The 18,674-nt window shown below is 39.8% G+C and overlaps 2 protein-coding genes across 2 annotated transcripts; one reads left to right on the top strand and one right to left on the bottom strand.

Moving 5' to 3' along the window:
* Nucleotides 1–3,879: 3,879 nt before the first annotated feature.
* Nucleotides 3,880–8,833, bottom strand: LOC130426590 (protein Wnt-9b-like). The gene is made up of 4 exons (XM_056753446.1): nt 8,647–8,833; nt 7,537–7,790; nt 6,385–6,650; nt 3,880–4,841 (listed from the first exon to the last, which is right to left on the bottom strand). The coding sequence occupies exons 1-4, from the start codon at nt 8,730–8,732 to the stop codon at nt 4,371–4,373; spliced, it is 1,077 nt and encodes a 358-aa protein (XP_056609424.1). The 5' UTR covers nt 8,733–8,833; the 3' UTR covers nt 3,880–4,370.
* A 2,178-nt stretch (nt 8,834–11,011) lies between these two features.
* On the top strand, nt 11,012–18,414 carry LOC130426136 (ADP-ribosylation factor 1-like). Its single transcript, XM_056752706.1, has 5 exons — nt 11,012–11,136; nt 16,344–16,501; nt 17,002–17,112; nt 17,209–17,333; nt 17,728–18,414. Exons 2-5 carry the CDS (start codon nt 16,354–16,356, stop codon nt 17,887–17,889), a joined length of 546 nt encoding a protein of 181 aa, XP_056608684.1. The 5' UTR covers nt 11,012–11,136; nt 16,344–16,353; the 3' UTR covers nt 17,890–18,414.
* Nucleotides 18,415–18,674: the final 260 nt, after the last annotated feature.

Genomic DNA, 18,674 nt, shown 5'->3' with positions numbered 1-18,674 from the left:
CTAAGCAACGAAAAATAATATTTATAAAAATATCCACTGTATGTGACCTATACTTACAGTAAATGCTGCTCAAAGTGAAATAGTCTCCGTTGTATACATCACTTGTACATCATTGTAATTTATCAAAGAGATATCTGGTATTTTCATGCAACGTGTATCTGTTTTCTTTCCAGACTGAAGATGGTAGATAAAATGTTCTGTCCCCAGAGGGTAACAGACCTACCTGCTTGACCTCGGTGAGCAAACAAAACATTGTTACATCAACACACATTTTTAGAACGCACACAAATACTCCAAATAGAAATGGAAAGAAAAGCACACTTGAATTTGCAAGTTGTATGAAAGCACCATTTAAAAGAGAAATTAATATGAAATTAACATTTATCAAAGGCAAAAAAGTTATTTAGCAGAATGCACACACTTTCCCTATCGCAGTAGTCTCTCTAGGGGATGTGTGCGTGAGAGGTGAGCTCGGGACGCTGGGCTTTGGGGAAATGAAGGCTTTGAGATTCATTATTAAACTAGTGCTGTATCATCCCCGAAGACCTCCCGAGGTCCTCCATACCTGCACGTCTCTCACTTCTGCGTGAAACAAATGTGAAACTGTAACTTATTCACTTTAGGATTTCTCTCTCAGACATTTTTCATTTATTCATTCATGTGGTTGCTCACTCATTTCTCTTTTCCGTATTGACTCCATAGGCCTTTCTCTCCTTGACTTGCCCCAAGGGACAGAAATTCCTTTGTAGAAGCATTCGTGTGTGTGCTTAAATGTAGCCGGGCAAGGCTTAAGTTTGGTTTCATACCAAATCAGCCTTTATTCACAAAGCCTCCGCATGGCACGCCTGTTGTCTTGTAAACATGAAATCTCTAGCTAGTTTAACCTCCTAATTCTGTGTCTTTAATAAAGGTAAGTACTGATAAACAGTCATTACATGAGGTTTGGATTGAAGATCTGGCTAGACAGTGAAAGCAAGGATTTGTTTGATTTTGCAGAATCATTATGCTCATTATGTCTTAAAAGAGCGCGAGAGAGTATTATTATAGAGCCATTATGTGCACACACATCAAACACAGTAAAGCAATGAGTACTGTATGTGTGTCTTGATGAGTTGACCTGTGTGTGAGGAGATATTGGTTTTTGTTTTAAATTCCATTCGACTTTTGTAGATGAAAGCTTTTGATTTCTAAACACAAAGAAAAAACATCACATAATGTAAATTTGTTGAGAGAATAAGAATATGTAAATAACTAAATTTTGACAAAAATGTCACATGGAAACTTAGAATTTGGGTCAATTTGATAAGAAACGTTTGAGTTCATGTTGAAATCCTCAATAATTTAGACCTTTGATTGACTTGACATTTCTGAGCTCAGTTTGTGACATTGTTGTTATCTCTTCTCAGACATTTCTGAGGTTTCTGGGTCATTTTTATATGGAGAAATATCAAAGACCATTTACTCTCCTTTCAATCTCATTAATGTATAGAATATTAGATTGAACAATATTACAGATGAAATCTCGTTTTATGGGTTGTTTTAAATTGAAAATTAATTCAGGATTTAAAATTTTCAAGCCAGGATTCTGGAAAGACCAATTCAGATTGGTTTATGCTGCTAACTGTTAACTTGGTGATGGTCTAGGTAATGAAACCAAATGTATGAGACCCTCAACAACAAAACCAGTCTTAAGTAGCACAGCAAATTTGAGTAATTGCCAAAAATACATTTAAGGGGCAAACATTTCAGATTTTTATTTTTACCAAATATCATAACAAAGATCATGTTCCATGAAGATATTTGTTAAATTTCTTTACTGTAAATGTGTAAAAACGTTCTTTTTGTGAGCAGATGGCCTTCTGCAGGGCCTCAGATGCGATTTTCTCAATATTATGCTTGTTTGCACGCTCAGATACCAGCTTTATAAACAGTTGTTGTTTCACCAGAGTGTCCTATCCTAACCATATAAAACCATATATCAATAGAACATTTATTTCTTCAGCGTTCAGATGATGTAAAAATCTCAATTTCGAAAAAATGACCCTTAAGACTGGCTTTGTCGTCCTGGGTCACATGTTGTTAACATCGCGATGTCTTGTAAAGAAGTCAAGTTAAAAAGCATGGTCATGACACCAGAACCCAACACTGGGGACCAACATCCAAAACACAACAAAACCTGGTGACCGGCAAAGAAGGATTTAACTAGAGACCAGGTGTTTGTGTTCAGAGCTCTGGACAGGTGTGCAACCACAAACACAATGAGAGAGAATGACAAAGAAGAAAACAAACATTTTTAAATGCATTTTAAATGGGACACAAACAAGACACCATTAACACTAATGTATGCATAACTTTATTTGAAAGTGATATCTTGGTTCTTAAATAAGGAAATAGGTCACAAAAGTAAAAAAATGGGTAAATGCATCTTTACTTCAGACTAAAGCTTGTAAAAGAAGCACTGTCTGAAATATATAACAAGTATAAAATACAAATTCCCCCACAGACTGGGTGAGGTAGTAGAAACAAATCCCCTGCGTGAAATGTTTGAAGCACAAAGTGAAACATTACACTGTTAAAGCTATGACAACACAAATAAAAACACAGAACTTTATAAATGCATAAAGTTCATTGAAGACATCCTGATATACAGGCTGTCCTAGTGCTATACATTTCAGACGTCGCAGCAGAGAAACATACATATCCATAATATGCTCACGTGTATACACACTCACATGTACACAAAACTAGAGAATGATCTCATTTGGGTTTCCGCGGCTACCGCTGGGGTTTCGGGTATTTGCATGTTTGACACAGCAATCTCGTTCATTGAAACGAAAGCGATTACAGGTGAAAGAGTTCAGCTAGTCACAGCAGAACCCTCTTTCAGACGTTTTAATGATTACAAATGTTTTAGCTGATCGACATTAAGTTTGGACTGAATTTTCCTTTTGATTAATGTGGAGAATTTCACTGCAGTTTGCTCCTTTCCCAGAAACACCACACACAGACATTAACATACGCACGCATAAGTAGGCACGTACACACGCAAACACTCATGCTTCAAATCAGACTTCAGTTCTAAGTGAAAAAATGCTTGAAATGTATAACATTAACAGGACATGTATATGAGTAATACTTTGCATTGCCTTGTAGGAATGTGTCTTTCCCGAAAAAGTGCACCGATATAACTCGCTTTTTCTCATTTTGGGTGGAAATTCAGAAGAAAACGAACCAGCATGCAAGCCTTGAAGTTGTTCTAGAGTAAAAGTACCGTTATTTGCTCTGATTGGGGTAAATAGGCGTCTGGACTTTATCAAAGGCTTTACACACATTAAAGGGCTTGTGATGAGAATGAGAATTCATGAACTGATAAACGCCGAGAGGTTCACTGGTGATATTTTACTTGTTCAGATTGAGACAGACTCGCTCTCATTGCCCATGGTGGGAATGTAAAATATAAAGACTATACACTCAGATAGCCAGATGTTTTCACACACTATACACTGCTATGAAAAGGGTAAGTTTGGGTCAGCTCCGAAACACTTCTACTCGACCCTAATGCTTTTTAACATGCTGGTGCATTAGAAAATGGCATGTTACACAGTGAAGAACTCATAAAAATCATATGAAAATGTCATTTTATGAAAGTCTACTTGTGTTTGATCCAACAGTTTTGTCGAACTGCAATAAATACATTCCTATCTATTACCACGTACAGCCATTTAATGGCCATTCAAGATATAAAACATGATTATATAACATTCATTAAAGTCTATAAAAGCAGATTAAGTTCCAGTTGATCAACAAATCCCTCCCACCCCAACCCATTGCAGATAGATATTTATGTAAAACATAATAACTTTGAATATCATAACAGACACAAGTACTTTCTTCCTTACAAATAAGAGACAACTTATTGACAAATAAACTTTCAGAAGTGCTTCATACTATCAATATATTTTAAAGCCCAATATGTGGACTCTCAGAGCAATAGAGAAATATGCAGTAAAGGCAGTGGAATGAAAAACAGGTAAAAATGTAGTCAAAAAGATAAGTCTGAGGGCAGACAGCTGAGAATTACTGCCCTAACATTGCCCTAAAGTGTGCGTCACCACAAAATGTTCAAAAGGAAGAGGTTACTTCGGCTAAACTCAAACCTCTGGTTGTGGCTTTTCGAGTCTCTCGTTTTGAAGACAAGAAACAGGGTTTGTCTTATTTGGTTTCCATGACAGCAGAAAAGCTACTATCACGTTAGTCAAATATCTCTTTTGGCATGACAACCTCCAAACCTTTATCCTCCCGATATGCATGTTTGCATCTCCTGTAATGCACTACCAATCTGCCCCTCATTCTTCTTCAACGTCTCGCTCTCAGTGTTTCTTACAGGTGTACACCTCCTCTTCTCGAACACAGGTTTCGCACTCTACATGGCAGCACCATCTGACTTGGCAGTGGCAGGAGAGGGTGGTGAGGCGGAGGGCTGTGTTGTAGCCCCGCCCACAGCACAGGCTGCTGCAGCTGGTGTCTTTGGAACAGGTCCTGCCGGCCGTGCCGGGCGAGTAACGCGAGGGCCTGCAGAAGCTGGGCGACTCCTCCAAGAACACCAGCTCTGTGGGTCGTGGTCGAGGGCCTGTGTTGCTGTGTCGACCCGGCCCCGCCAGCTCGGTCTCGCCCGTGGCGGCGTTGGTGATGCTGTGCACGCGGACTGCGGTGTCGTAACGGAACTTCAGCAGGTTGCCCGTGTCGTGAAACGGGGAGAGCTGCTTCCAGCAAGTCCTCACGGCGCACGAACCGGAGACGCCGTGACACTTACAAGTAGTTTTGAGTCCGCTCTTCACTGCCTGAAAGAAAGACAGAGAAGCATGAGCATACCAGAAAAAAAGGGCGTGGGATTGATTAAAAGTGTGTTATCTTCTCAAAAATGAGGAGGTGGGACAAACATAAAAATAATGTTAATAAAGTTCACAACAGTTAGATTGTGGAATTTGGAGAATGCGGCAGGACTCTATAGCCTTGAGGTGAAGATATTGGGTTGACGTGGAGTAGATGATGGATGCAGGGGGAATGTCTGAGCTGGCAGTCTTTCAACTCTGACCTGCACCTCTTGAGGACCTAAAACCGCCATTTCTCGGATCGTGCTTTTACCATCTTTGATTCTTTGCTCTCTCTCTCTCTGAGCTTACACTCATGTGTGTGAATTTCATTATTCAGTTAATGAAGGTTATTTTCTGTCCCTTATTGGGGAAGTGGGTTACAGAGCAGTGCAGTCAATCTAAAAGGGCCCAGGGGCAGATGGAAGGTCAAATGGTTGATGGGGTGATCCACCCTACATTGGTATGAGCTCCCACCCGAGGGCCACCTGAGAAACACCGTCAAGTGAGAAAACAGCAAGAATCTGAAAGACGAGGGTCTAACGAGTTCTCATCCTCCTTTGCTTGTTTTTGTTAACAGCCATCTGTGGCCCGAGGTGTCAACTGTGGGAACCAACAAAATCGAAGTCTGATAAGATCCGAGTTCGTCCAGCCGTTTCTTTCTCCTTGAATCTTTTTTCACAAACCCTCCCCCTTTTCGTCCTCTCTCGTTCTCTCGCTATCTCTCTTTTGCCCTAAGGCTGCCAGTCTCCTGGTAACAAGACTGTCTTTGGGGGTGTTAGGAGGATTTATGAAAGTCTGTGAGCGTGCCGGCGCGACAGGAGCGGCAGGAGCGGCGAGGCATACAGTAAGTGGAAAAAATGCTCGTATATTACAGAGGCCTCCTCTCTGTATAATCGCCCTGATGGGAGACCTCTAATTTTGAGAGGGCCCCCACAGCAAGCGCCGTCATGCCTGGACCAGGGGAAGGAACACCTGGCTCCAGCGAGCTGGCCAATGCCTGCTCGTTTACCTGCCTCACCCCATTCAATGAACTCCCCTCTGGGCTACAATGAACAGACCGCACCCCTACGACCAAGAAACTCCTCTGGTGCGTGGTGGACATGAAGGTAGAGAGAGATTAACCCTTGCCGATGTTCACACAAAAAAGTACTAAAATTGATCATGGTACCATTGTGGATTTCTGGGCATGTGCAATGGCATAAGTCATTGTTTACAGTGAAGCACAATATAAAATACATTGGACATAAATATGGTGATCATTAGTTTTGAGTTCTTGATTAGGAAAACGATTTATTCCTTGACAGTGGTGTAGGTCGCTTTGGATACAAGCATAAGCCAAATGCATGAAAAAAAATCAAACGCATAAATATAACGTAAATGAATAAATACCAGGTCCCCTCTTGATGTGAAGTGCAAAACATCCATTTTTTCTGCACTGAATAGCAAATAGGTGTACAAGGACAGTACAACTTCATTATCATCAGTTAATTTGTGACAGTCTGGGTCTTACCCGGGTGCCGACGTTAATGTTGTGGGCATCAATCTGGGCACGCAGGTCCTTGCTGACCCGTTTCTGCCCCAAGAACTTCTTGAGAAACTTAGTGCTGTATTTCAGATTGTCTCCACAGACGCCCCACTGCCAGGCCTCACGGTGCTGCAGACCCGGAGAGTCGTCGCAGGTGCAGCGTTCCATCCGCCCTGAGCTGCAGGCTTTGGCCAGTGCGTGAGTCAGTGCCGCAGATGACACGGCTAGCAGAAAGGCCGTCTCCTTGAACCCTGATTGAGTGAATAATTCAGAAACGAGCACCATTGCTTTATAAAGTGCAGTGTTGTGCATTGTATATTATAGAGCTAATTTAGGGGCATACCTTTGTTTACACTTACATGAATGTGTTGGAACATTTTAGCACATTGATAATATTATTGTTTAAGATGTTTTGTAAGCCTCATCTAAATAGGAAGATTGCGAGCTAAATGTCAGTTTTTTCTTCAAAAGCAAAACTTAGCGATAAAACTAATCATCGCACAGTCACTGTCTTTATGTTATTTGTACACATTTAACATTTGTCTAAATTCTCTAATGTGTTGTATATATGGATCATGTGCAACTTTTCCAATAAGTGTAAAATCTTCTTTAAACAGTGACCTCTTTAAACAGTTATTTGTTGAGACCAGGGTTGAGGCTGAGGGTTATTTTGATGCAATTAATTATTATTTAGACTAGGAAAAGTTTTGTGACAGATGAAAGTGCGCGATCACGCCGCCCTTTTCCTCTGAGAAATGGGCGCTTTTCCTGAAGATAAAAATACTTCGGCTGCTGGCCCCGCGAGGCCTCACCGCACAGGGACTCCGCGCTTACTCCCTAATTACCAGCGGAACGACCTGCACATGGCTTTCACATTCACATCCTGCGCATTTACGAACATGTCTGTTTGGAAACATGCACCACAAATAACGAGAAGATAAATAGGGGTTTCTGCGTCGTTGGATATAGCCTACGCACTCAGTGGCATAAAAGTTTATGCAAACATAAAAAAACATGTATGTATGTAAAATGTAAAATGTTTTGTTGGAGCTATTCAAACTCAAAATATGTTAAATACATTTTAGAATGGCTGGAGTCTCCAGTTTGGAGGATGCTGCATTTCTCGCGGTACCTCACCTCGTTTCAGAAGGCTTGCGCGCCCATCCATGCTGCAGTTCCAGCGCTCGTTGCGGAACTGATAGCGGCACTCCAGGAGGCTAAGGCGGACAGATTCCCTCAGAGTCTCCGCCAGCCCCGGTTCACGCCGACACATGCGCTTCTGCCGACGCGTCAAGGTCATCTGCTCGCATTGCTTCAGGTACAATTTACCGTTCGGAGCCTCGTTGGCAAAAGGACCAGGCAGAAAGACCAGGGGTTCGCGACCTGTAAGCCTAAAACAGTGAAAAATGCATACAGTAAATAAATTAATTTATAAGATTGGTTTCTTTCTTGTTTTTCTGCAAATGCCCACTTGTGGTGACACGCGTGCTTTGAATATTTTGAAATACATCATTTGAATAGTCGAGTTTGAATAGAGAATGCACAGATACCAGACTACACGTGTTGTATCCAGAGTCACTGTTTGGACAGTGCGCGTAGCTTTTTCAAAACAACACTGCAGGATCAGAAACTTCAGAAACCACTTTTAAATAAAATGCATTGCAGCGTGTTTATAGGATTCTTAATATAAACACTAGTGGGGCAACGTCCTGTGACTACGAGCCAGAAACATCTTAATGATCAGGTAGCGCGAGGGTAAGCACACAGTGCCAAAACCATCGGAAGACATCTGGATCCAAAAACACATCGCCGCTTTCAACAGCACTATTCGCCTTGTACAGCATGACACTTTAAATGTTATGTTGAAAATAAATCTAAAGGTTTTACTTGCGCAATACCCTTTGGAGATATGTTTTATATATAATAAAATACATTACATTATTATATTTACATAACTTTACAATGCCGCCTAGGTTACTTCAAATCATTATTAGGTCAACTTTTGTAGAGACAGTAAACAATAACAAACAAACAGTAACAAGAAAGGCCTATGCGTAATTGCGCACAGGATATCCAAATTCACCAAAATCTCTCCACCTGTTGCGCCAGACAAAACATGAACTCAGCTGTTCGCCCCTTGTTCCATATTCTAAAATATGTCTATTCCTTAGAAATAACACTAATGGACCCAGAGGCCGTTTCCATGGCTTCAGAAATTAGGGAGAATTTAAAAAAAGGACTGCTGACCCGAAATAGGCTGCTGCGTAGGAGAGAAGGATGCAGAGGGCAAGAAGTCGCAGCGGACAGGCAGTCCTCGGAAGCCCGGTGCACATGATGACGGGTCGACGCTGCTCTTCATTGCGCTATCTGTCCGTATAGAAATCCCAGCTGTGCTGGACAGCGCAACTTCTTAAAGGGGAAGAAACTTATTTTGGCCCATTTGGGTGGCGCAGTCCTGAGAGAGCGAGAAACGCGCGCAAAACTTATTGGTGCATCTGTCATTTACTCCGCCCATCGCCAATGAACTCCAGTTGCGCTGAGTAGTGGCAGGTGCACTTCACTTTTGAGGTTTCTGTTTGTTTATTGAAATCGTGTGCAGAGCCATTTAATCATTGGTACCTTGTAACTAAGTAACTAATTAGTATTTAGTTATAATTCGTTGTTTGATAAGTTCATATATTAATATACATTACAAATGCTACATTTATTCCTGCTCATGTTATGCAATAACAGTTATTCACAGTTTACAAAAATATTAGGGAAAGGGAAGTGTACAAATAATAAATAAAAGAAAAAATATTATTTTTATTCTTATACCAACAACTTAGTTCTCTGAGTTCACTAGGATAATGATTCAGCATGTTTACTCTTGTGTCGTTCCAGAACCTTGTTTACAAACTGCGGCTCCATTCTCATTTCCTTAACATCATTAACTATGATGCTGTTGTTTTAGTTTTGTCATCACCAAGCAGAATATAATGAGCTAATCACGGCCGATCTTTCATCTCAGTTCCTCTCCCTTCCATCAGTGACCGACTGGGCACCAGATTTCCCTTATGATGTCACCTTCTTTGTTCAAACATCCACCTTTATGATGGAGGAGTGTCAGGTGCACTTCCTGCTTTTGCTGTGACCAAACAATTTGGAGAACACATACCCTACTCATTTAATTTGAATATATATGACTTGAGGAGAGGACGAAACACGCACATCAATCTAAAAAGGGTGCTCGACCAAGAGAGCAAATCCAAATAGTGACAAATGCCGGCACACCAGAGCTCCAAAAATTAAAAATACTTTATTATTTAAAAGACTACCGCATGGCTTGTGACGTTTCGAGCACACAGGCTCTTCATCACACAATGATGTGCCGACTTTTGTCACTATTTAAATATATAGAAATTGTGCATGGAAAGAAAGGATACACATTAAACTTTCTTCCAAATGAATGGGACTGTAGTTGTATTTTAGGATCTTAAACTATTTGAATCCATTAAATAGTATATTTGTGGGGGGGGGGGTGTGTTACTTATTTTAAACGGTATGTTAGGAATGGTTTTCTTTATCATATCATTAGATAGTAAAACCATATCTGACTCTGGATTTGTGCCAATGGTGTTAAAGTATCTAGTTCAATTTTAGGCAGTTAGCCCTTGAGAGTTGTATTCCGCAAACAAGGAAATTTTGTCGAATTGTTGTGGTACAACTATGCGGTTAAATTTTAAAATCAATTTCTCCATTCAATAATCTGACATTTCATGGACATTTCAGGGAGGCCTATAATAAAACGACTTTGTTATTTTGTCACTCTTTGTGCAACCTAAAGAAATCTTCTGCATCACCGACACAGAGTATTACATCGTCCCACAGTGACCTAAAATCCTCAGGTCTACTACTATCTATGTACAGGTGCACAAAACAGACTTCAATAGACTGGCAGTAGTGGATTAACAGTGGCTATGGTGTCTTGCCAGTAGCACCATCTGCTGGCAAAACTATAGAATTAATTTTCAAAACGAACAACCTCTGATTTTAGCCATTTAGCTACTGCTTATCTACTCACTTTTTGAGGATTGACCACACGTTCTCTATATGGGATTGACATCTGGGGAGTTGCTTTCCCCCCCCCCCCAATTATTTCAAATGGATCTGATCACTTTACACAATAATCTATAAACAAAGTAAATGAACACAACAAAATCTTGAGCAGAAAGTCTACAAAACAACATTTATGTCACTGCCAATACTTTTGGCCACGACTGCACAAAAGGGCAAAGAGAGCACCTGCCACGATATAGTATGTCTGCCGCTAGAGGGTAACCTTATCAAACTAATCGAAGCAACCAATCCCTAATTTAACACTTTCAGCATGCGTACACAGTACAAAATTAATCCGTTTAGTTGGTGTATATGTTTATAATACGTCAGTTAGAAAATACAAATAGCACATAGCAAAATGAATTTGCTTAACGTCTTTCATGTCGCAATTTGCATGATATGAGGTGGCATGTCTCCGCTTCCCTCTGCCCTCCGAGTACTCACGCCCACTATGCAATCATTGGACGATGACGTTTATAGGGCGGATTTTCATAAATACACTTTGAACATTGTGATTGGGTAACACTTAAGCGAGGGCGGGGTAGATGACGCCATCGTCCTCGGACTAGAGATAGACGCCATTTTGTTTTTAGCGGTAAGGTGGAGAACCGGAAAATTGTAGCGAAACTGCATCAAAAGGTAACTAATACTCAAACAAAGGTCTGTGTGTTGTCATTCTGACGCATGTTAACCGAATTCAAGTACTTTTAATGTGGTCAACATCTGGTCGACTGAAGACAAGTGCTCGGTCTTGAATTATCGTTTGATTCAGGGAGGCTAGCTAGCTAACTAAACGGATGTTTGCTTAGCTGATGTGGAACTGCATAAGCAGCTCGCGCATATTTATCTCTTAAGACGCCTTTCTGCACTTCTTTGTGTTAAACTGTTTATTTATTATGTAAGAAGGTAGAGTTGTAGGACTGCACGTGAGTAAGCGAAGGGGAATGTTTAGCAGCTAAGTAAACATTATAGTCATCTTGTTGCCTTGCCTGCGCCCTTAGCACATTAGCAGAAGATAAATAGAACATATCGATAGAGATCAAACGTTCACTTTACGATCTATAACTTTCACGTTGATTTGAAATCTAACGTTAATGTAAAACTTTACGCGATGGTAGAGTAACGTTAGAGTGACTGTAACTGTACGTTATTTGATAGATCGATAGGCCGCGTTGCTTATCTGCGTGATTGTACAGTGGCGTTTCGCTTTATGGGGAGTTGCTTCCCCCCCCCCCCCCCCGCTTTCTGACACCTTTGGTGTGAAGGCAGTCCAATGTATGTAGTTGACCAAAATTATACTCTGTCTTTCCAGAACGCACAGTTTAATTGTGATTTGTCAATTATGTAGATAAAGGTTATGGTTGGCATGTGATCATAAGCTTGTAAAACAAAGTGCAATAAGAAATCGTCAAACACTACATGACAGTAGCCTAGCCTACATTTAAAGGGGTCGCTTCATTCGCATTGAGTCTTAGATGGGAGTGTATTATAAGTGAAGATTCATTTAAACCACTATCAGTTCAGGCCAGGCTGACACTAAACGAGAAATACAGGCGTGTGACGTGTACATAGGATTGCATTTACTGTTAACGCCACTAACGTCTGTAGATTTACCATTGCTTTTATATCGGTTGTAAGGTGTTGTGTAAGCAAGCAGCATAGCCTCCCATTTACTGTAATGAATGAGTGGCATGTTGATTTCTGTTTAGGGAACACTTCTCGCTATACTAGGCAGTGTATCTGATTCCCAGATGGAATCAAATGTTGTCATGTGACTTTCCTCTAGCCTCTGTTGTTCTCTCACTTCCTATTCTGACTCATAAAGGGTTTGTGTGAATGAATCCTTTTTGTAATTTTATATCAGCTAAGGTTGCCATTAAGGAGCATTATCACTTTTGCAATATCTGTTTTAATGCATTAAAGTGTATGTAACATGCAGTTTCCGCCAATCTCATAGTAATCTTGAGCACCTATAGAGTAGTATTGCATACTTTGTATCTTCGAAGAGTCTTAAGTTTGATCACATTTGTAAAAGACAACTATACGATTATTCTGAAAAACAGATGTGCACTTAACGTGTTAGGGGGGCGGGACTACAGCAAGAGCACACAATACATTGTCGCATTATCCCTGCATAACTGTTGTACCTTATGCATGTACGCATCGATTGCAAACAAAACACAGACACATGACTCCGTTACACTTACCGCATGCAGCTCACGGTCTTCAAATCCAGTGTTGTACCCAATGTTTGTATAATATAACTTTCCGTAAGGGACTAAGAAAAGTTTTTACTAGGGGTGTAGCGATACACTCAGCTAACGATTCGGTACATATCTCGATGCAGGGCTCACGATATGATACACATCTCGACATATGAACAAAATCAAAAAACTAAACTTAAATTCAAATAACATTTATTCTCAAAATATTAACAATTTTAATAACTTTACAACAGTCAAATCAAATTTTTTTTGCACATACAATTTAATAAAGAATTTTAAAGCTTAACTGAAAATAGAATTAAGATCCTTGTCAATTTTGACAGCAACATTTATTTTCATAGTTGTCATAGTCTTTTGAATAAAATGCAATTTAGTTTTTGTCATGTTTAAGTCATCCCTATCATTTAAGTTTTAGTTAACAAAATTAAAATTACAAAATTCTATCTGGTTTAACCAAATCAATCCCTGTAATTAAATGTTCCATACAAAGATTTAACCGTTTTGACATAATTTACTTTACCAATTAAATTAAATTAAACCAGGTCATTACCTTATTTTCCCAGAAAAGTTCAGTAACTACTGGATATGCATTGTTATAGCACAGAGGGAGTATTATTAGACCATGAACGACAGGTAACACTTCATTTTGAGTCGTTCGTTTAGTGAAGGGCGTGTTCATTCAACGAATGAAACGCTCTAACAGAGCTCACACTCAAGCACCATTGGCTCACCTGTCTTTGAACATGCACGGTCTTTACTTGAGATAGTATTTGATGAGAAATGCCTTTCAAAAATACATATTACATCAACTGTATTACATGTTTGACCGACAGTTGTGGAGGAAAATAAGATGCTTTGTAAACCACGTGGAGTCACAGATTGTGTCTTGTGCTTCCGCTTCTCCCATAGACTTCTCTCTACCACATATGTGAGGTAACCACACGTGACATGCTGGCGCAGAGTAGGTAGCATCTTGGCTGCTCAACGAATAGAATTAAACATCATATGGGAAAATATCCTTATCTTTCTACTACGACGTATCGTTACAGCCCTGGTTGTTACGTAAGGGAATGTCATGTTTGGAGTCAACTATGCGAAAGCTAGGGGAGGGTATCGAGCACAGAAATACTATGTCATACGTCCAACTCGTTTTTTTGACAAGTTGACCATGTCAAGCATGAGTAGCCAGCACGTTTAGCATTTTAAAGAAGTCAGAATGCCTGAAACACTGTAGCACCTCCCCTTTAAGTGTATTCAGTGAAGAACTGCATGTCAGGTGTTGATCTTTCTCAAATTTGGCTTACAAAGCGTTGAATTGCCAAGTCAAGTGCACAACTGCGCATCATAATGTCAGGATACTGCAATATTGTGTTTCTCTCGAGAAAACTTATGAATGTAAGACTCTGTTTTTCATATACCCAAACGGCTGGAATGTAGTTGCTGCTACTCCCTGCTGAAATATTAAACCGCCTCTCTGTGTATATGTGAAGCTTACCTTTGAAGCTGACAGCTAACATTCAAACTATGTAAGTTAAAAGTCTGTTTCCCATTGCTTTTTTATGTATGTGAAAGTTACTGTGCTGTTGAAGTGTAAGGCTGAGGACTGAATGGGCCCATCATATAAACTATAGCTTAACCTTAAATGCCATCAGTTTCAGTGTGACTAGTTCAATTTGTTGAAACCAGTGGAAACAAAAAAAGCTGTCAGCAATAATCACATTTAATGCGTGACTAAAATACATTGCTACAGAGGGGGGGGGGATACCACGATACTTAGGTCCAGTTCTTTGAAGCGATCAACATATGTTTTCATTAAACTTTATGAGAGACTAGAATGTAAAATTGTTCTAGACTGATAAAATGATAAATGATAGAGATGTGCAGTTATGCATGCACCTGCAACAGTATTAAGAAAAGCTTCTCATTTTATCTTCTCAATCTAATAATTAAACTTCCTTGGTTTTGGTTAATAATTCATGTTCTTTTATTTGAGGCTGTCATATAAACCGCATTTTTAAAACCGTTTGACAGGTTCTTTTCTTGTTCTTTAAAACACATTACATTATAACATTACATTTAGTCATTCTGTGGTGCTGGTTAACTGGACAAACGGCTCAATGTAAGTTTAAAGCTCTTCTGTTTTTCCCATAGTGGGTGTTTTTGTAATAGTTTGAGGCGTGTGTAGTTGATTTGCTGAACGGTGAGGAATGTGTTCTTCATGGTGTCTCTGCACTGTGAAACCCCACCCTCACTTGAGCCAATGTGCATTGCTATGACATCACTAAAGGTGTGTTCTCACAACATCCGTTGATGCTAACCTTTTTGTTGTGTTATCCCCACAAGGATTTTAAAAGTGTGATATTTGGGTTTAACCATGATACACAGAAGGGGCAGTTTCCTCATGGTTGAGTTCCAAATTCTAGCATGATAAAACATTCTACTAATAATTTTCAGTTTTTAAATATTTTCAATGTATTAAGTACTCCATGAAAGGCTCTTTCATTTTTGCATGTTTATAAATGTCTGTTTTTCTATCATTAAATGGCTAATATAATGGCCCTTTGCCCTTTTCAACTGTAGATATTGCCACCGACAGCAGTCTTTAAAAACTATTTTGGTCAACCACCGCACATGTTATTAAACAAATTAACATTATACCACAGCTGTAAACAATAATGAGGGTAGGGGTAAGGGTAAGGGTAAGGGGTAAGGGTAGTGGCTTGATGTTTATATTTCAAACCATCTCCATTTGAGAGATTAAATATTGTCTACATATTTCTGTACAAACCTCTATTTTAGGTACTACCTAAATTATAGAGCCTTAGCAGTTATAAAACATTTAGTCATTAGCAGACGCTTTTATCCAAGCAATTTACAAAGAGTTTAAGGATCAATAAGCGATATGTCATCCAGGATAATGCAATAGGTTTTCTATGAAAGGATAAGAGAAACAGTTTTTCCTTTGATTACCATGTCATTAAGTTATGATATTGTGCTTTTTTTGAACGGTGAGAAGTCAACATTTTTTTTCTTGTGGAATGAATTATGTTCCTCTATGATATAATTTGTGACCAAAAGACACTTATATTTATTGAACTGTTGATTGAGAATAGAATATACTTGGCCACTGCAAGGTGTAAATTGTCTGAGAGTTTTAAAGCATATTTAAGGGATAAGGGAAACACAAAAAGATACACCATAGCCCGTGATATGAAGCCCTCATTGTCTAAAACTCTGCAGCTGTTTGGATAAAAGTTTAAGTCAGTTGATGGGGATCAGCCACTCTCTCTGATTAATTTAGAAGGCTGGTGTCTCCTTTTACAGGTTCTTCAGGTTTCTGGTTACTTTCTGTATTCTTCTTTCCACCAGTGGCATCCTTCATTCACCTAATAACTGAGCCTTTTGTTTCTCTGTGCTTCTCCTCCCTTCTCTTGTTTCTTTACATTGTGAATCGTGTCTGTCTGAACTATACTTGTTTTCTCCGCTGAAAGATGTGAATGAACTATAACCTCCATTTTTTTTAACCTGTGAGGAATTAACATCACAAATAAAAACAGATTTCATGCCTTATTTTTTCATGTTAATTGCTGTTTAACTAAATTTTCTTCTCTTTCTGTGCAGATCAGCCATCATGGGGAACATGTTTGCAGGCCTCTTTAAGAATCTCTTTGGAAAAAAAGAGATGAGAATTCTGATGGTGGGCTTGGATGCTGCTGGAAAGACCACTATCCTGTACAAACTGAAACTTGGAGAGATAGTCACTACAATCCCCACCATTGGTGTGTTGCACTGATTACCCCATTTCACTGTATTATTGTTATTTTCTTAATAATGTCATGGTATTATTGTGCTCTTTGGAGTGTTCATTGCTATTTCAGGCATCTAAACTAAATTCTATTTAACCTATGATTTAGTCTGGCTACATCGTTTTTGGCTTTTTCAATAGTTGCCACTAGTTTTTTAATAAAATTTATTTTAATGGAAGCCTTAGTGTTGACTTTGGAAAAATATAGTATTATACATCTATGCTGTTTTTTTATACATCTTGTTTAATGTGCAGTCAACTCCAGCTGTTTCCCATCCCCCCCAATTCCATCACTCTCTGTGTTTTCAGTTTTTATTTCATTGTCTTTCTTTGCTAACTGTGTGCATATGGTAAAATTCTTTGCCTCGGGAGCTAGTGTTATGAGAATGGGGCCCCAACTTGAGCCACATGGCCTCTTACCCCTCATTCTTCTCTTAAGCTGTTGTTTAACTTGCCCTATTTCTCTTTGTACAGGTTTTAATGTTGAGACAGTAGAGTATAAGAACATCAGTTTCACGGTGTGGGACGTGGGCGGTCAGGATAAGATCCGGCCGCTCTGGAGGCACTATTTCCAGAACACACAGGGTCAGTGTCCACACCTAAAGTGTGTACTATACATTTAGCATCTCTTGGTTACATAAGGCATGCTGAAGTCTCGATCTTTCGCTGTTTCTTTCACAGGCCTGATTTTTGTGGTGGACAGTAATGACAGAGAGCGAGTTAATGAGGCAAGGGAAGAGTTGACGAGAATGCTAGCGGAGGATGAGTTGAGAGACGCTGTTCTGCTTGTCTTTGCCAACAAACAGGTGAGTGACAGAAGAACGAAGATTCTGGTCTGAGTGCAAAGATCATCAATTCCATATATATATTTTTTCCCCTGTTGTTTATAGGTATGGGAAAGATAGATACCTACTCTGTAGAATCTGTCTCCAAAAATCTAGAGATTTTGAATGATGAATGAAGCGGGCTTTGCTTTACACAGACTGAAAGATGCATAGCAGGCTGTAATATTATCCAATTACACTTGCTTGCTCTATTAATGTAATGCATAAGTAGGACAGGTCAAAGCAGACATTTGTGTACAACTTTTATGCAGAATCTTCATTCTTATCTTATGGTTCCTTGATGGATATCAAAAGAAGTATCTAAACATTCACAGCTCCTAGTTGCTAACCTGCTGCTCTTTCCATATCTCTACAGGACCTGCCCAATGCAATGAATGCAGCAGAGATCACAGATAAACTGGGCCTTCATTCTCTGCGTCACCGTAACTGGTACATCCAGGCCACCTGCGCCACCAGCGGAGACGGCCTGTACGAAGGGCTCGACTGGCTCTCCAACCAGCTCAAAAACGCTAAATGATCCATTCCACCCTCGTCTTTTGTCAGCGCTGTGTGTGTATGAGTGTGTAAAGGGTGACAGCACTGGTTACAGTCTCACCCGGGTTGCCCAGTTTATTCATTTATTTTTCTTGTCTAGTCTTGTGTACGTCTGAGCCTCTTCCCAGTGCTGTCTGATACACACGCATAAGTGTGTGTGTGTTTTGAGGGTGGGAGCAGCCTTGCTGTGCCTTTCAAAATAGACACTCAGCGTACAGCACGGTTTTCTCTTTCTCTCTCCTCTCCCTCCTGAGCCCCATGGTTTTCTGCACGCAAAGAATGACCCAGGATGTTTAATATTTCTGTTACCTAATACACTGAAATAAGACTATAGGCCTATGAGACTATATTCCCAATGTTTAAAGAAATCACGCATGACTTAAATGTTACAAGGTGTGAGTTGCCATTTTTGACCGACCCCACCCACCCCCACATTTGATAAAACTCATTGTAACCTGCATCAGGTTGGGAAAAAAGAAACCGACAATAAAGTGAAATTTTCCATCCATTCTTCTTCGCGTTCTTTGAAAATCATGCTAAAGCTTTCAGGTATGTCACATGAAGCTTTTACCAAGATAGTGTCCATGTGAACACCAGCTCACTTTTCCTGCTGCTCTCCTCTGTCAAGCGCATTAAAGCACAAGTGTGTGAAACCGTTAGTTTACATGGAGTCGGTGTGTAAAATGGCTCGTCTGTTGGGAAGACATCTATGTGTGTCTGCTCTTGTTGAGTTTCACAGTGATATAGTCTTACTCCCTGAATGATGGA

The sequence above is a fragment of the Triplophysa dalaica genome, chromosome 7 (genome assembly GCF_015846415.1).
Source record: "Triplophysa dalaica isolate WHDGS20190420 chromosome 7, ASM1584641v1, whole genome shotgun sequence".
Classification (NCBI taxonomy): domain Eukaryota; kingdom Metazoa; phylum Chordata; class Actinopteri; order Cypriniformes; family Nemacheilidae; genus Triplophysa; species Triplophysa dalaica.
The sequence above is the reverse complement of the archived record's forward strand: the minus strand, read 5'-3'. Positions and strand labels throughout refer to the sequence as shown.